The 17,037-nt window shown below is 42.9% G+C and overlaps 1 protein-coding gene across 17 annotated transcripts in view; it reads right to left on the bottom strand.

Moving 5' to 3' along the window:
- Positions 1-17,037, bottom strand: part of ppip5k1b (diphosphoinositol pentakisphosphate kinase 1b) — a 68,920-nt gene that overhangs the window by 30,629 nt on the left and 21,254 nt on the right. For all 17 annotated transcript variants that reach the window (XM_029668603.2, XM_029668608.2, XM_029668609.2 and 14 more), the window contains exons 14-18: positions 12,265-12,350; positions 9,296-9,421; positions 2,713-2,834; positions 2,346-2,528; positions 1,360-1,501 (exon numbers count right to left, since the gene is read on the bottom strand). In XM_029668603.2, coding sequence (XP_029524463.1) covers positions 1,360-1,501; positions 2,346-2,528; positions 2,713-2,834; positions 9,296-9,421; positions 12,265-12,350 — 659 coding nt within the window. The remainder of the gene's footprint in view (positions 1-1,359; positions 1,502-2,345; positions 2,529-2,712; positions 2,835-9,295; positions 9,422-12,264; positions 12,351-17,037) is intronic.

The raw sequence follows: 17,037 nt of genomic DNA, 5'->3' as shown, positions 1-17,037 counted from the left end.
GCTTACACCAGACAGGAATTCAATTGATGAAATAACACGTATGGACTCGTGTAGTAACCAAAACAAAAGTGTTAAATCAAAAAATATTTTATATTTTTCAAAGTAGCCACCTTGACAGCTTTGCACACTCTTGGCATTCTCTCAGACAGCTTCACCTGGAATGCTTTTCCAACAGTTCCCATATACTGAGCACTTGTTGGCTGATTTTCCTTCACTCTGTGATTCATCCCAAACCATCTCAAATTGGGTTGAAGTCAGGTGATTGTGGAGGCCAAGTCATCTGATGCAGCACTCCATCACACTCCTTCTTAGTCAAATAGCCCTTACACAGACTGGAGGTGTTTTATAAAAAAATAAAAAATAATTTAAAAAAGGGCCCCAAAGGATCTTGTCACAGTATCTCTGTGTATTCAAGTTGACATCAATAAAATGCAAATGTCTTCATTGTAGTTTATGCCTGCCAAAAAAAAACATAATCCCACCACCAAGGGGCACTCTCTACACTACGATGACATCAGCAAACCGCTCGCCCACATGACACCATACACGTGGTCTGCGGTTGTGAGGCCAGCTGGACATACTGTAAAACTAGCTAAAATGATGTTGGAGGCGGCTTATGGTAGAGAAATGTACATTCAATTCTCTGGCAACAGCTCTGGTGGACATTCCTGCAGTCACTATGCTAACTGCACGCGCCCTCAAAACATCTGTGGAAAGGTGTTTTAAAACTGCACATTTTAGACTGGCCTTTTATTGTCCCCAGGACAAGGTGCACCTGTGTAATGATCATGCTGTTAAATCAGCTTCTTGATATGCCACACCTGTCAGGTGGATGGATTCTCTTGGCAAAGGAGAAATGCTCACTAACAGGGATAAATAAAGTTGTGCATAACATAAGAGAGAAATATGATTTTATATTTCTGGGATCTAATATTTCAGCTCATGAAACATGGGACCAACACTTCACATGTAGCATTTATATTTCTGTTCAGTGTATATCACATTAGCAAAATGTAAACAAAACTGGAGAAACCTAGTCATTTTGAGGTATATTTTTGACACAACGGCATTCCCGATAGCTAGCAAAAGAGTGTAGGAGCGGTAGATAACTAACCGTCAATAACTTTACCTAGCTAGCTAAGTAACTTCTCTATCGAACGGAGGTAAAACAATTCACTTATTTACAGTTGGCTAGTTAGCTTCCACACCGCTCTTTGGTAGCAAATGTAACAGTGAATCCAAACCTGGAAAGCAGTCTCCACTAATGTTTACATTTTGACCTATTAAGAATGGGTCAAAAAGTCTTATATCGGACAATAAAGTATTTAAATTCCATTCAATTCTAAACAGAGAACAGACCTGCAGATTTGGGGTCCTCAAGCCTTTTGCGGATCTGGGAGGTGAGTCTCTGGATGAGGGTGTAGACCTGGTCACACGTCCTCACTGGGTTCCCTATGATCTTCATGGAGTTGACCAGAGAGGGGCTGCCTGTAGGGGCCAGCTGCAGCACATAGTAACAGTCACACGCTATTACAGTGGTACAAATCATGCAGCACTTAATGGAACTCTGCAATGCCAGTGTTGGTATCCATAACAGGTAGTGTTGAAATGTTACGTGAGACTCTGGAGATTGACAGCAATGGCATGATCAAATCAAATCAAATCAGTTGAAGGCGGTACAGTAAGGAATGGATAGGAAACAGGATGGTAGATTAAAAACAATCAAATCTCAAAAATTGATGGAAATGTCAATGGAGCCTCACATCAGTGCAACGGGTGACCCTCGTTTACTTAACGCCAGCAGTTATAATGGTTAGCGCATTGGACTAGTGACCGGAAGGTTGCAAGTTCAAATCCCTGAGCTGACAAGGTACAAATCTGTTGTTCTGCCCCTGAACAGGCAGTTAACCCACTGTTCCTATGCCGTCATTGAAAATAAGAATTTGTTCTTAACGGAGTTAAATAAAGGTAAAATATATATATTTTTAAAAAATGAGCATGTCATAATCCTTCTTAGTTGAATGCACATTATTATTATTATTGCCTTGCTTCATGCTTATTATAACTATTAAGGCATTACACCTGCAGGCTTTTTTTATTGAACCTTTATTTAACTATGCAAGTCAGTTAAGAACAAATGCTTATTTACAATGACGGCCTACACCCGGCCAAAACCGGACGACGCTGGGTCAACACGGAGACGAAATGCCTTATCCTGGCGCGCCACTCGGGATCCCCGAGTTAAATGTTAACCATTTCAAAAACAGAGCTTTCCTCCTATGGCCTTTCCAAACAACGACTGGGTGGGTAGCAGTGGTCTCGATGACGGAATCTACAGACTGTACCTTCTGGTAGTCGGCCTCAGTGAAGTCCTGGTCTTTCTGCATGATCTCATGGAGGCGGGCCTTCACCCTCTGCTGGCAGTCGGTCAGAGACTCGCTGTCGCTGTCCAGCATGCCGTTCATGTTGGCACTCTTCACCATCTGCACCAGGATGGGAGTCAGCTCCCCCTCCAGAGCCAGCAGACCCTACACAATAAGACAGTTATGAGATATACACACACGCGCAACAATATGTTCTGTACACAGAAAGTGTTCATACATGCAAAGGGAGAGATGTATTGACACTGAACACAAATGAAAGGAACCAGGCTTACATATACAGTGAGCATGCATCACACACACACGCACAGAAGTTGTACTGTAAACATACCTTCGCAAAAGCGGCAGCGGTCATCTGTACACGGCCTTCGTCTGAAGCGTAGATCTTGAGGTCGTGGCGGTAGGTACTGTGTAAACGAAGCAGACCACAGCCAGGAAAACCGGCATAGTCCCCTACAGGGTCACACACACACACACACACACAGAGGGAGGAACATCAGGCTTACAGGACATCACAGAGGAAGGGAGAGCGAGAATTAAAGGGTGCCTGCCAGATGAAGCTGGTGGGAGAAGTTATAGGAGGATGGGCCCATTGTAATGGCTGGAACGGAATTATTGGGAACGAGTCAAACATGTGGGTTCCATATGTTTTGACCCGTTTGATACTGTTCCAATAATTCCATTCCAGACATTTACAATGAGCCCGTCCTCCTATAGCACCTCCCACCAGCCTCCTCTAGAGCGCACCTACGTAACAGCACAGACTGTATGTGCACAAAAACATATAGGTAGTATATATCTGCAGTTGATGAGGGAGGAAACCGTGTTGATTTTGTGACAAAAAAATAAATAAAAAATATCGGTCAACTGGATTCTGTTCACCTGAAAAGGAAGGAAAGCAAGTCCTTCACATCTCATATCTGGGATGAAAAATGGTTAAAAACACATGGAATGTGGTCGAACCCCTTAACTAAGCAATTCAGTTATCATGCTCGTTTTCGTTCGGAAGTGAAAACGAAGCTACGCTGCTGGCTTTTTTCAGACAAACAATTCCAACCCATGGAGAATTGCCAGGAGCATTGTTAGTAGGAGATGATCCCGCAGTCACTGAACGGCTTCAAAACTTGCTGAGTCATGAAACTGCATTTGCAGATGACCAAACACCTTTGCGTCCTTGGATCGTCGGATCACCTCATGGACCCTTTCACACAAACCTACAGCAAAAGACATATCGTTCTTATGATAAAACCCAAACCTCCCAAGGTTCCCAGGTTAGCCAGTGGAATGGGTGAGTAGTGTAATGAGGACGATGCAGTTTGAATGTATCCATTCGTGACAGTTAACAGCGAGAGCAAAGTCCAAGCCCTTCTTACCAATAAGAGACTCGAAGCCAAGGCGCCCGCAGCTACCTTCTAGTATACAGTGCAAGAGGTAAGAAGACAAGAGCAGAATTAACAGAAAACGTTTGTCACTCTTAACACTCCTCTGTACATATATTGTTTTTTTTGTGGTAATGTCTACCCATTTTTCTCCTCAATTTTGTGGTATCCAATTGGTGGTTAGTCTTGTCCCATCGCTGCAACTCCTGTACGGACTCGGGAGAGGCTAAGTTCGAGAACCGTGCGTCTGACAAAACACGACCCCGCCAAGCCGCATTACTTCTTGACACATGCTCGCTTAACCCGGAAGCCCGTCGCACCAATGTGTCGGAGGAAACGATGTACAACTGGTGACCGAAGTCAGAGTGCATGCGCCCGGCCGCCACAAGGAGCCGCTAGAGTGCGACGGGACAAGGACATCCAAGCCGGCCAAACCCTGCCCTAACCCCGACGACGCTGTGCCAATTGTGTGCCGCCTCATGGGTCTCTCGGTCGTGGCCGGCTGCAACACAGCCCGGGATCAAACCCAGATCTGTAGTGAGGCCTCTTGCGATGCAGTGCCTTAGACCGCTGCGCCACTCGGGAGGCCCTGGTACAAAAACTATATTTTAACATTTAACATTTAAGTCATTTAGCAGACGCTCTTATCCAGAGCGACTTACAAATTGGTGCGTTCACCTTAAGACATCCAGTGGAACAGCCACTTTACAATAGTGCATCTAAATCTTTTAGGGGGGTGAGAAGGATTACTTTATCCTATCCTAGGTATTCCTGAAAGAGGTGGGGTTTCAGGTGTCTCCGGAAGGTGGTGATTGACTCCGCTGTCCTGGCGTCGTGAGGGAGTTTGTTCCACCATTGGGGGGCCAGAGCAGCGAACAGTTTTGACTGGGCTGCGCGGGAACTGTACTTCCTCAGTGGTAGGGAGGCGAGCAGGCCAGAGGTGGATGAACGCAGTGCCCTTGTTTGGGTGTAGGGCCTGATCAGAGCCTGGAGGTACTGAGGTGCCGTTCCCCTCACAGCTCCGTAGGCAAGCACCATGGTTTTATATAAATAATTTTTAAAAAGCATAGCAAGAAGATGATTTTTTAAAATTATATATATAATTTTTAAAAAGCATAGCAAGAAGATTATTTTTTAAAATTATATATATATTTTTAAATTATATATATATATATATATATATATATATATATATAGTGAGGGGAAAAAGTATTTGATCCCATGCTGATTTTGTACGTTTGCCCACTGACAAAGAAATGATCAGTCTATAATTTTAATGGTAGGTTTATTTGAACAGTGAGAGACAGAATAACAACAAAAAATCCAGGAAAACGCATGTCAAAAATGTTATAAATTGATTTGCATTTTAATGAGGGAAATAAGTATTTGACCCCTCTGCAAAACATTACTTAGTACTTGGTGGAAAACCCTTGTTGGCAATCAGAGGTCAGACATTTCTTGTAGTTGGCCACCAGGTTTGCACACATCTCAGGAGGGATTTTGTCCCACTCCTCTTTGCAGATCTTCTCCAAGTCATGAAGGTTTTGAGACTGACGTTTGGCAACTCGGACCTTCAGCTCCCTCCACAGATTTTCTATGGGATTAAGGTCTGGAGACTGGCTAGGCCACTCCAGGACCTTAATGTGCTTCTTCTTGAGCCACTCCTTTGTTGCCTTGGCCGTGTGTTTTGGGTCATTGTCATGCTGGAATACCCATCCACAACCCATTGTCAATGCCCTGGCTGAGGGAAGGAGGTTCTCACCCAAGATTTTACGGTACATGGCCCCGTCCATCGTCCCTTTGATGCGGTGAAGTTGTTCTGTCCCCTTAGCAGAAAAAAACCCCAAGGCATAATGTTTCCACCTCCATGTTTGACTGTGGGGATGGTGTTATAGGCAGCATTCTTTCTCCTCCAAATTCGGCGAGTTGATGCCAAAAGCTCCATTTTGGTCTCATCTGAACACAACACTTTCACCCAGTTGTCCTCTGAATCATTCAGATGTTCATTGGCAAACTTCAGACGGCATGAATATGTGCTTTCTTGAGCAGATGCAGGATTTCAGTCCTTCACGGCGTAGTGTGTTACCAATTGTTTTCTTGGTGATTATGGTCCCAGCTGCCTTGAGATCATTGACAAGATCCTCCTGTGTAGTTCTGGGCTGATTCCTCATGGTTCTCATGACAATTGCAACTCCACAAGGTGAGATCTTGCATGGAGCCCCAGGCAGAGGGAGATTGACAGTTCTTTGGTGTTTCTTCCATTTGTGAATAATCGCACCAACTGTTGTCAAGTAGTTTGGTGAGAAGGTGACGATGGTCTTGTAGCCCATTCCAGCCTTGTGTAGGTCTACAATCTTGTCCTTGACATCCTAGGAGAGCTCGTTGGTCTTCGCCATGGTGGAGAGTTTGGAATCTGATTGATTGATTGCTTCTGTGGACTTTATACAGGTAACAAACTGAGATTAGGAGCACTGCCTTTAAGAGTGTGCTCCTAATCTCAGCCCGTTACCTGTATAAAAGACACCTGGGAGCCAGAAATCTTTCTAATTGAGAGGGGGTCGAATACTTATTTCCCTCATTAAAATGCAAATCAATTTAAATCATGTTTGACATACGTTTTTCTGGATTTTTGTTGTTGTTATTCTGTCTCTCACTGTTCAAACAAACCTACCATTAAAATTATAGACTGGTCATTTCTTTGTCAGTGGGCAAACGTACAAAATCAGCAGGGGATCAATTACTTTTTCCCCTCACTGTATGTATATATATATATATATATATATATATACACACACGCACACTGCTCAAAAAAAATAAAGGGAACACTTAAACAACACAATGTAACTCCAAGTCAATCACACTTCTGTGAAATCAAACTGTCCACTTAGGAAGCAACACTGATTGACAATAAATTTCACATGCTGTTGTGCAAATGGAATAGACAACAGGTGGAAATTATAGGCAATTAGCAAGACACCCCCAATAAAGGAGTGGTTCTGCAGGTGGTGACCACGGACCACTTATCAGTTCCTATGCTTCCTGGCTGATGTTTTGGTCACTTTTGAATGCTGGCGGTGCCTTCACTCTAGTGGTAGCATGAGACGGAGTCTACAACCCACACAAGTGGCTCAGGTAGTGCAGCTCATCCAGGATGGCACGTCAATGCGAGCTGTGGCAAGAAGGTATGTTTGCTGTGTCTGTCAGCGTAGCGTCCAGAGCATGGAGGCGCTACCAGGAGACAGGCCAGTACATCAGGAGACGTGGAGGAGGCCATAGGAGGGCAACAACCCAGCAGCAGGACCGCTACCTCCGCCTTTGTGCAAGGAGAAGCAGGAGGAGCACTGCCAGAGCCCTGCAAAATGACCCCCAGCAGGCCACAAAACAGACTCCATGGGGGTGGTATGAGGGCCCGACGTCCACAGGTGGGGGTTGTGCTTACAGGCCAACACCGTGCAGGATGTTTGGCATTTGCCAGAGAACACAAAGATTGGCAAATTCGCCACTGGCGCCCTGTGCTCTTCACAGATGAAAGCAGGTTCACACTGAGCACATGTGACAGACGTGACAGTCTGGAGACACTGTGGAGAACGTTCTGCTGCCTGCAACATCCTCCAGCATGACCGGTTTGGGGGTGGGTCAGTCATGGTGTGGGGTGACATTTCTTTGGGAGGCCGCACAGCCCTCCATGTGCTCGCCAGAGGTAGCCTGACTGCCATTAGGTACCGAGATGAGATCCTCAGACCCCTTGTGAGACCATATGCTGGTGCGGTTGGCCCTGGGTTCCTCCTAATGCAAGACAATGCTAGACCTCATGTGGCTGGAGTGTGTCAGCAGTTCCTGCAAGAGGAAGGCATTGATGCTATGGACTGGCCCACCCGTTCCCCAGACCTGAATCCAATTGAGCACATCTGGGACATCATGTCTCGCTCCATCCACCAACGCCACGTTGCACCACAGACTGTCCAGGAGTTGGCAGATGCTTTAGTCCAGGTCTGGGAGGAGATCCCTCAGGAGACCATCCACCACCTCATCAGGAGCATGCCCAGGCGTTGTAGGGAGATCATACAGGCACGTGGAGGCCACACACACTACTGAGCCTCATTTTGACTTGTTTTAAGGACATTACATCAAAGTTGGATCAGCCTGTAGTGTGGTTTTCCACATTAATTTTGAGTGTGACTCCAAATCCAGACCTCCATGGGTTGATAAATTTGATTTCCATTGATAATTTTTGTGTGATTTTGTTGTCAGCACATTCAACTATGTAAAGAAAAAAGTATTTAATAAGAATATTTCATTCATTCAGATCTAGGATGTGTTATTTTAGTGTTCCCTTTATTTTTTTGAGCATATATATATAAATAAATCATATCGGCCCGCCGTCTAGTCATCTAAAAATAGTCACTTTCCACTTGGTTTGCTAGGCTTTGCTTGGAAGAGTAGTTTATCATGCATTGTCTAGTGTAGGTAGTATAAACATTATTTTAGAAAGCATACATGGAAAGGGAAAGCCTAATGCAGATATAGTGATGTTACTACAGTATCTTGGGATTAGAACATTACAATAAACCTGGGTATACAAATGACACTAGGCAGGAAGTGGAGAGTGGACATCCCTTGTACATGTGGGGACAATTCAAAATACAAAAAATATATTGTGTAAAACACAATCTGGACTCAAAGATTTTGCTTGACTAATGAACAAGACCTGGCAAATTCCATGTTGAATAATCCTGCAGTGTGTTTGTGCTTAGTGTTTCATTTTTGTTAGAAATGGAGTGTGATTAACAATCTTTACAAGACAGTGCATCTTCTAAAATGCCCATATGGCATTTTTCAGGAAGAGAGAGAAAGCAACAAGCTTTCATTCAGAAAATCGGACTCCTCCTCTGAACCTAAAACAAAACGTGACACCCAGTATGTAAAGAACAGTAACACGTGAGGTCATGGTAGAGAGCCATTGGAGGAGGTGAAATCAGAGTGTAAATGTCAAACGGAAAGAAAGGTGTTTGTCTTTGTTTGAGATTGGATTCCCCTTCAGAATGAGAAAGGCAGGCAGAAGTGACGCTGGGACAAATCCTCACCAGATCATAACGCGTTTGAGACTTTGAGACTTCCAAATCTCCCATTGACCTCAATTCATGATTTACAACAAAAAAACTGAGTTAAGCACATGGATCTCAAGTTAGCCTTTGGGACATTGTGTAAAGTCCTGAGTTTTTCCTGACCTTGTGACTTCACAAAGAGAAATTAGGGGTTCTGTAAATGTGTTACTGTTACTGGTTGTGACAGACAGAATATGCAGAGACATTTTCTTATCAATCACTTTACAGCTTTATCTACATGTAATTCAACTGCTGTTTATAGCAGTAGTTGAATTTATTTACATTGAAACCAGAGGTGCTTTAAAATTATTTGGGTTTGACTAAATTGTGCCCATACAAACTCCCATCTAGCCCTAGGTCCGTATATAGAATTAGTATACAGTCCAGTGTAGTGATGAGGTGTGGCGTGTCCAGTAGTACAGTACTGCACCTTGTCCTCCAGGGTACATGCAGCGGAAGGCCCTCCCCAGCTCCTCAGCCTGTACTCTGCCTGCCGGGGTCAGCTCCCCTCCCCACTTCAACACCAGCAGTAGAGACGGACCCTCCTTCGGACCTTCTGTACAACAATAATACACATGCACGCACACACACCTGCATTAGGTCCTGCGGTTAAATCACACAAAAAAAGTACCAAAAAAAAAACTACAAAAGTACACTACATGACCAAAAGTATGTGGACAGTTGTCGAACATCTCATTCTAAAATCATAGGCATTAATATGGAGTTGGGTCACCCTTTGCCGCTATAACAGCCTCCACTCTTCTGGGAAGGCTTTCCACTAGATGTTGGAACATTGCTGTGGGGTTGAGGTCAGGGCCCAGTGCAGGCCAGTCAAGTTCTTCCCCACCAATCTCGACAAACCAGGATCTCACTTTGTGCACGGGGGCATTGTCATGCTAAAACAGGAAAGGGTCTTCCCCAAACTGTTGCCACAAAGTTGGAAGCACAGAATTGTCTAGAATGTCATTGTATGCTGTAGGATTAATATTTCCCTTCACTGGAACTAAAGGGCCTAGCCCAAACCGTGAAAAACAGACCCAGACCATTATTCCCCCTCCAAACTTTACAGTTGGCGCTATGCATTGGGGCAGGTACTGTTCTCCTGGCATCTGCCAAACCCAGATGAATCCGTTGGACTGCCAGATGGTGAAGCGTGATTCATCAGAGAAAGCATTTCCATTGCTACAGAGTCCAATGGCGGCTAGCTTTACATCACTCCAGCCGACGCTTGGCATTGCACATCTCAGGCTTGTGTGCGGCAGATCGGCCATGGAAACCCATTTCACGAAGCTCAAGATGAACAGTTATTGTGCTGACGTTGCTTCCAGAGGCAGTTTGTGAAGACAAACTATTTTTACGAGCTATGAGCCTCAGCAGTCCTGTTCTGTGAGCTTGTGTGGCTTACCACTTCACGATTGAGCCATTGTTGCTCCTAGACAATTCCACTTCACAATAACAGCACTTAGTTGACCGGGGCAGATCTAGCTGGGGAGAAATTTGACTAACTGTCTTGCTGGAAAGGTGGCATCCTACTGGATCAAGGTGCAACGTTGAAATTCACTGAACTCTTCAATAAGGCCATTCTACTGCCAATGTATGTCTATGGAAATTGCATTGGTGTGTGCTCGATTTTAAAAACCTGTCAGCAACGGTTGTGGCTAAATTGCCATATCCACATACTTTTGTATATACAGTTGAAGTCGGAAGTTTACATACAAGTTTTAATGACTCCAACCTAAGTGTTTTTCAACCACTCCAAACATTTCTTGTTAACAAACTATAGTTTGGCAAGTTGGTTAAGACATCTACTTTGTGCATGACACAAGTCATTTTGCCCCCCAAAATTTACAGACAGATTATTTTACTTATAATTCATTGTATCACAATTCCAGTGGGTCAGAAGTTTACATACACTACGTTGACTGTGCCTTTAAACAGCTTGGAAAATTCCAGAAAATTATGTCATGGCTTTAGAAGCTTCTGATAGGCTAATTGACAACATTTGAGTAATTTGGAGGTGTACATGTGGATGTATTTCAAGACCTACTTTCAAACTCAGTGCCTCTTTACTTGACATCATGGGAAAATCAAGAGAAAATCAGCCAAGACCTCAGAAAACAAATTGGAGACTTCCACAAGTCTGGTTCATCCTTTGGAGCAATTTCCAAACGCCTGAAAGTACCACGTTCATCTGTACAACCAATAGTATGCAAGTATTAACACCATGGGACCACACAGCCGTCATACCGCTCAGGAAGGAGACGCCTGTCTCCTGGAGATGAATGCAATTTGGTGCATAAAGTGCAAACCAATACCAGAACAGCAGCAAAGGACCTTGTGAAGATGCTGGAAGTAACAGGTACAAAAGTATCTATATCCACAGTAAAATGAGTCCTATATCGACATAACCTGAAAGGCCGCTCAGCAAGGAAGAAGCCACTGCTCCAAAACCGCCATAAAAAAGACAGACTACGTTTTGCAATTGCACATAGGGCCAAATATCGTACTTTTTGGAGAAATGTCCTCTGGTCTGATGAAACAAAAATAGAACTGTTTGCCATAACGACCATCGTTATGTTCGGAGGAAAAAGGGGGAGGCTTGCAAGCCAAAGAACACCATCCCAACGTGAAGCACGGTGGTGGCAGCATCATGTTGTGGGGGTGCTTTGCTGCAGGAGAGACTGGTGCACTTCACAAAATAGATGGCAACATGAGGATGGAAATTATGTGCGTATATTGAAGCAACATCTCAAGACATCAGTCAGGAAGTTAAAACTTGGTCGCAAATGGGTCTTCAAATGGACAATGACCCCAAGCATACTTCCAAAGTTGTGGCAAAATGGCTTAAGGACAACAAAGTCAAGGTATTAGAGTGGCCATCACAAAGCCCTGACATCAATTCTATAGAAAATTTGTGGACAGAACTGAATAAGCGTGTGTGAGCAAGGAGGCCTACAAACCTGACTCGGTTACACCAGCTCTGTCAGGAGGAATGGGACAAAAATCACCCAACTTATTGTGGGAAGCTTGTGGAAGGCTACCCAAAACGTTTGACCAAAGTTAAAAAATTTAAAAGCAATGCTACCAAATACTAATTAAATTGTATGTAAACTTCTGACCCACTGGGAATGTGAGAAAGACATAAAAGTTGAAATAAATCACTCTACTATTATGCTGACATTTTACATGTTTACATGTTTTAAATGTTTTAAATGTTTAATGTTTGATCCTAACTGACCGAAGACAGGGAATTTTTACTAGGATTAAAATGTCAGGAATTGTGAAAAACTGAATTTAAATGTATTTGCCTAAGATGTACGTAAACTTCAGACTTCAACTGTATAGTGCATGTGTAATCATGAACATGACCAGATGGAGTGTACGGTTGTGACCCCCTACCTTCTTCCTCACTGGAGGCTTTGGGCTGTCCGTTGGGCAGGTACGTGAGCTGCACTTTCCTGTTGATGCCTGAGAAATGCCCATACCTGGAAGACACACGGGGTATCTTCACTTAATGAAGCTTCAGTCATCATTATACATGTACAGCACACACACAAACCCAGACATGTGACATTGAACTCAACTCCAATCTAAATCTGTCAAGTCAGGAAGTACATTTTAAAAAAGACCCACATTTTAAAAATATAAATATTTTCTTGGATTGAATTCAATTATTTATTGGACTGAATTTCAATGAATCACCTGAATGTATTTTTTTTTTTCTCCCTCCCATGGAATTGACTCCAACCTTGCTGGACACGTTTCATTTCAGAACAATGGTTGAGAACAGTCTCCCACTAGCTTCAAACGCTAGCTAGCAGGTGCTCAGTCTGTCAACCAGTAAGTGGCTAGTTAGGCTAGGCAAAACTAGCTGTTTCTGGAAACGTGTTTTGGGTTGTTTTTTTTGTGTGAACTTTGGACACCCGCTGTCACTGTGTGTCACTATTAATCCCTCATGTGCCATACCAGCGCTGTCCTTTGGGATGTGACAGGCGTTTGGTTAAAGTGCATAGCACTCAGGGGTGAAAGACGACACCATTGGGATTCCACCCACCCGGTTGTGTAAAATTGTCTCTTGGCCTCCCCTGTGGTTTGCGATACAGTGCTGTGGCAATAGTGAGGGCTGCGCTATGTAACAGCAGCTGTTCAATGCACCGGCTATGATAATAATTTAGCATATCCGACACTAATAGAAACATACTGTCCTCTAACTGGAAAACGTTTAGGAGTGCTTGGGACAAACATGTAGTATGACAAGACTTACAGACCAAGTACATAATGGCCCCGTGATGGAAAATGGATTTGATAGGCGATACGATCAGTGTTAACGACTGATCCTGGATTCCCCATAGCTTTAACCCAACGCACACAGATCAAATGAGTAGTAGGACCTGCTCCAACAGATAATGAGTATGTTTACATGCGCAGGAATAATTCGATATTAAAACGGATTAAGGCAGTAGGCAGATTATGCAAAAGTCATGTAAAACATAATCGGAGTAAGGTCAATTTCTAAACCTGTTTTTTCCGCGCAATCTTTCAAAATTACTAAACAGTTAAAAAATAAATAATACAAATTGGCATTCCAGCGGTGTTTCTCATCGAATCTAACTGAGCCAGCACAGGTAGCGCAAGCCTCCCTCTTTAGTGCGATTGAAGTGAGTTTGGAACAACTGAAATGTATCTTAGAAGTAGTTTTCACATGCAAACTTTATATGTTTTGACTCAAATATGTTTACCAAAAAAAACATGGTGACTGTGGTAGAAAGTTTATTTTAAATGGTTGATTTTCGGGAATTTATCAGAGTGCCATCAGGTAGCCTTATTTCAGATGTGTCCATGTAAACAGGATTATTATGGAAATCGTTCTTGCAAAGAATGTAAACGTTTTAATCTAACCATTATATTAATATGACTATCCACAATAATCACGTTGTGTGCATGTAACCGTACTCAACTACATTGTGTCTGTTAAAGTCCTGTCTCTGGTTGGGACACTCAAGGCCATTCAGAGACTTGTCCCGAAGCCACTCCAGCATCGTATTGGCTGACGCTTAGGTTCTTGGTCCTGTTGGAAGGTGAACCTTCACCCCAGTCTAAGGTCTTCAGCGCTCTGGAGCAGGTTTTCATAAAGGATCTCTCTGTACTTCGCACTGTTCATCTTTTCCTCGATCTTGACTAGTTTCCCAGTCCCTGCCATTGAAAAGAAATCCCCACAGCAAGATGCCGCCACCACCACGCTTCACCGTAGCGATAAGTGCTAGGTTTCAGGCGAAAGAGTTCAACTAGGTTTTAGCAGACCAGAGAATCTTGTTTCTCATGGTCTGAGTCTCTGCAGAGACCTGAAAATAGCTGTTCAGCAACGCTCCCCATCCAACCTGACAAAACTTGAGAGGATCTGCAGAGAAGAACGGGAGAAACTCCCCAAATACAGGTGTGCCAAGCTTGTAGCATCAAACCCAAGATGACTGGAGGCTGTAATCGCTGGCAAAGGTGCTTCAAAAGTACTGAGTAAACGGTCTGGATACTTATGTAAATGTGATATTTAAATTTTTAAATTTGCAAACATTTCTAAAAACCTTAGTGATCATGAGGTATTGCGTGTAGATTGATGAGAATTTTTTTTAAATCAATTTTAGAGTAAAGCTGTAACGTAACAAAATGTGGGGGGAAAAAAATCAAGGGTATGTATAAAAAATACGAAATAAATTAAAATATACAGTACCAGTCAAAAGTTTGGACATACCTACTCATTCAAGGGTTTTGCTTTATCTTTACTATTTTCTACATTGTAGAATAATAGTGAAGACATCAAAACTATGAAATAACACAAATGTAGTATCAAAAAAAAAAGAACCAAAAAAAAAGTTAAACAAATCAAAATATATTTTATATTTGATTTTCTAAGTAGCCACCCTTTACCTTGATGATAGCTTTGCACACTCTTGGCATTCTCTCAACCAGCTTCATGAGGTAGTCACCTGGAATGTGTTTCAATTAACAGGTGTGCCTTGTTAAAAGTTAATTTCTTAATCCGTTTGAGCCAATCAGTTGTGTTGTGACAAGGTAGGGGTGGTTTACAGAAGATATTTTATTCATCTTTTTACTAGGAAAGTCAGTTAAGAACAAATTCTTATTTACAATGACAGATAGCCCTATTTGGTAAAAGATCAAGTCCATATTATGGAAAGAACAGCTCAAAATAAGCAAATAAATTAGTCCATCATTACTTTAAAAGACATGAAAGTCAGTCAATACAGAAAATGTCAAAAACTTTGAACTTTTCTTCAACTTCAAAGGATAAATTGATTAGAGTTAACTGCACCAGAGATTGCAGACCAAATAAAAGTAACAGACAACAACGTCAACTGATCATAGGAGAATCAGGCCTTCATGGTCGAATTGCTGCAAAGAAACCACTACCATCTCTGTCCTTTGCTCTGTTAATCTTTCCCTTGATCCAGTCTCCCTGTCACTAAAAAACATCCCCACAGCATGATGCTGCCACCACCATGCTTCACCATAGGGATGGTGCCAGGTTCCCTCCAGGTGTGACGCTTGGCATTCAGTCCAAAGAGTTCAATCTTGGTTTCATCAGACCAGAGAATCCTGGTTCTCATGTGGCTTTTACTGAGGAGACGCTTCCATCTGTCATCTCCCTGACCAAGGCCTTTCTCCCCCGATTGCTCAGTTTGGTTGAGCGGCCAGCTCTAGGAAGAGCCTTGGTAGTTCCAAACTTCTTCCACTGTGATCTTGGGGACAATCAACGCTGCAGCAATTTTGGGTACCCTTCCCCAGTTCTGTGCATTAACACAATCCTATCTTGGAACTCTACAGACAATTCCTTCAACCGCATGGCTTGGTTTTTGTTCTGACATGCAGCATCAACTATGGGACCTTATATAGACAGGTGTGTGCGACTTTCCAAATCATGTCCAATCAATTGAATTTACCACAGGTGGACTCCAATCAAGTTGTAGAAACATCAAGGATGATCAATGAAAACAGGATGCAACTGAGCTAAATTTCAAGTCTCAATGCAAAGAGTCTGAATACTTATGTAAATAAGGTATCTTTTTTTTCTTCACTTCGTCATTATGGGGTATTGTGTGTATACATTTTTTAATTTAAAAACATCAATTTCAAAATAAGGTTGTAACAAAATGTGGAAAAAAGTCAAGAAGTCTGAATACTTTCCGAATGCACTGTAAATACACAGTACCAGTCAAAAGTTGACACTTACTCATTCAAGGGTTCTTTTTGTACTATTTTCTACATTGTAGAATAATAGTGAAGACATCAAAACTATGAAATAACACATATGGAATCACGTAGTAACCAAATAAAAGTGTTAAATAAAAACATATTTGATGACAGCTCTGTAGACTCTTGACATTCTCTCAACCAGCTTCACCTGGAATGCTTTTCCAACATTCTTGAAGGAGTTCCCACATATGCTGAGCACTTGTTGGCTGCTTTTCCTTCACTCTGCGGTCGAACTCATCCCAAACCATCTCAATTGGGTTGAGGTCGGGGGATTGTGGAGGCCAGGTCATCTGATACAGCACTCCATCACTCTCCTTCTTGGTAAAATAGCCCGTACACAGCCTGGAGGTGTGTTGGGCCATTGTCCTGTTGAAAAACAAATTATAGTCCAACAAAGCGCAAACCAGATGGTATGGCATATCGCTGCAGAATGCTGTGGTAGCCATGCTGGTTAAGTGTGCCTTGAATTCTAAATATATCAGACAGCATCACCAGCAAAGTACCCCCACACATCCTCCTCCTCCATGCTTCACGGTGGGAAGCACACATGCGGAGATCATCTGTTCAACTACTAGGCCTCTCACAAAGACACGGCGGTTGGAACCAAAAATCGCAAATTTGGACTCAGACCAAAAGGCCAGATTTCCACCGGTGTAATGTCCATTGCTCATGTTTCTTGGCCCAAGAAAGTCTCTTCTTATTATTGGTGTCCTTCAGTAGTGGTTTCTTTGCAGAAATTCAATCAAGAAATCCCACAAATGTACTTTTAACAAGGCACACCTGTTAATTGAACTTCATTCCAAGTGACTACCTCATTTAGCTGGTTGAGAAAATACCAAGAGTGTGCAAAACTTTTGACTAGTACGCTTTCTCTGTGTGTGTGTGTGTGTGTGTGTGTGTGTGTAC

The sequence above is a fragment of the Oncorhynchus nerka genome, linkage group LG9a (assembly GCF_034236695.1).
Source record: "Oncorhynchus nerka isolate Pitt River linkage group LG9a, Oner_Uvic_2.0, whole genome shotgun sequence".
Taxonomy (NCBI): Eukaryota; Metazoa; Chordata; class Actinopteri; order Salmoniformes; family Salmonidae; genus Oncorhynchus; species Oncorhynchus nerka.
This window is presented reverse-complemented; position numbering and strand designations above follow the sequence as displayed.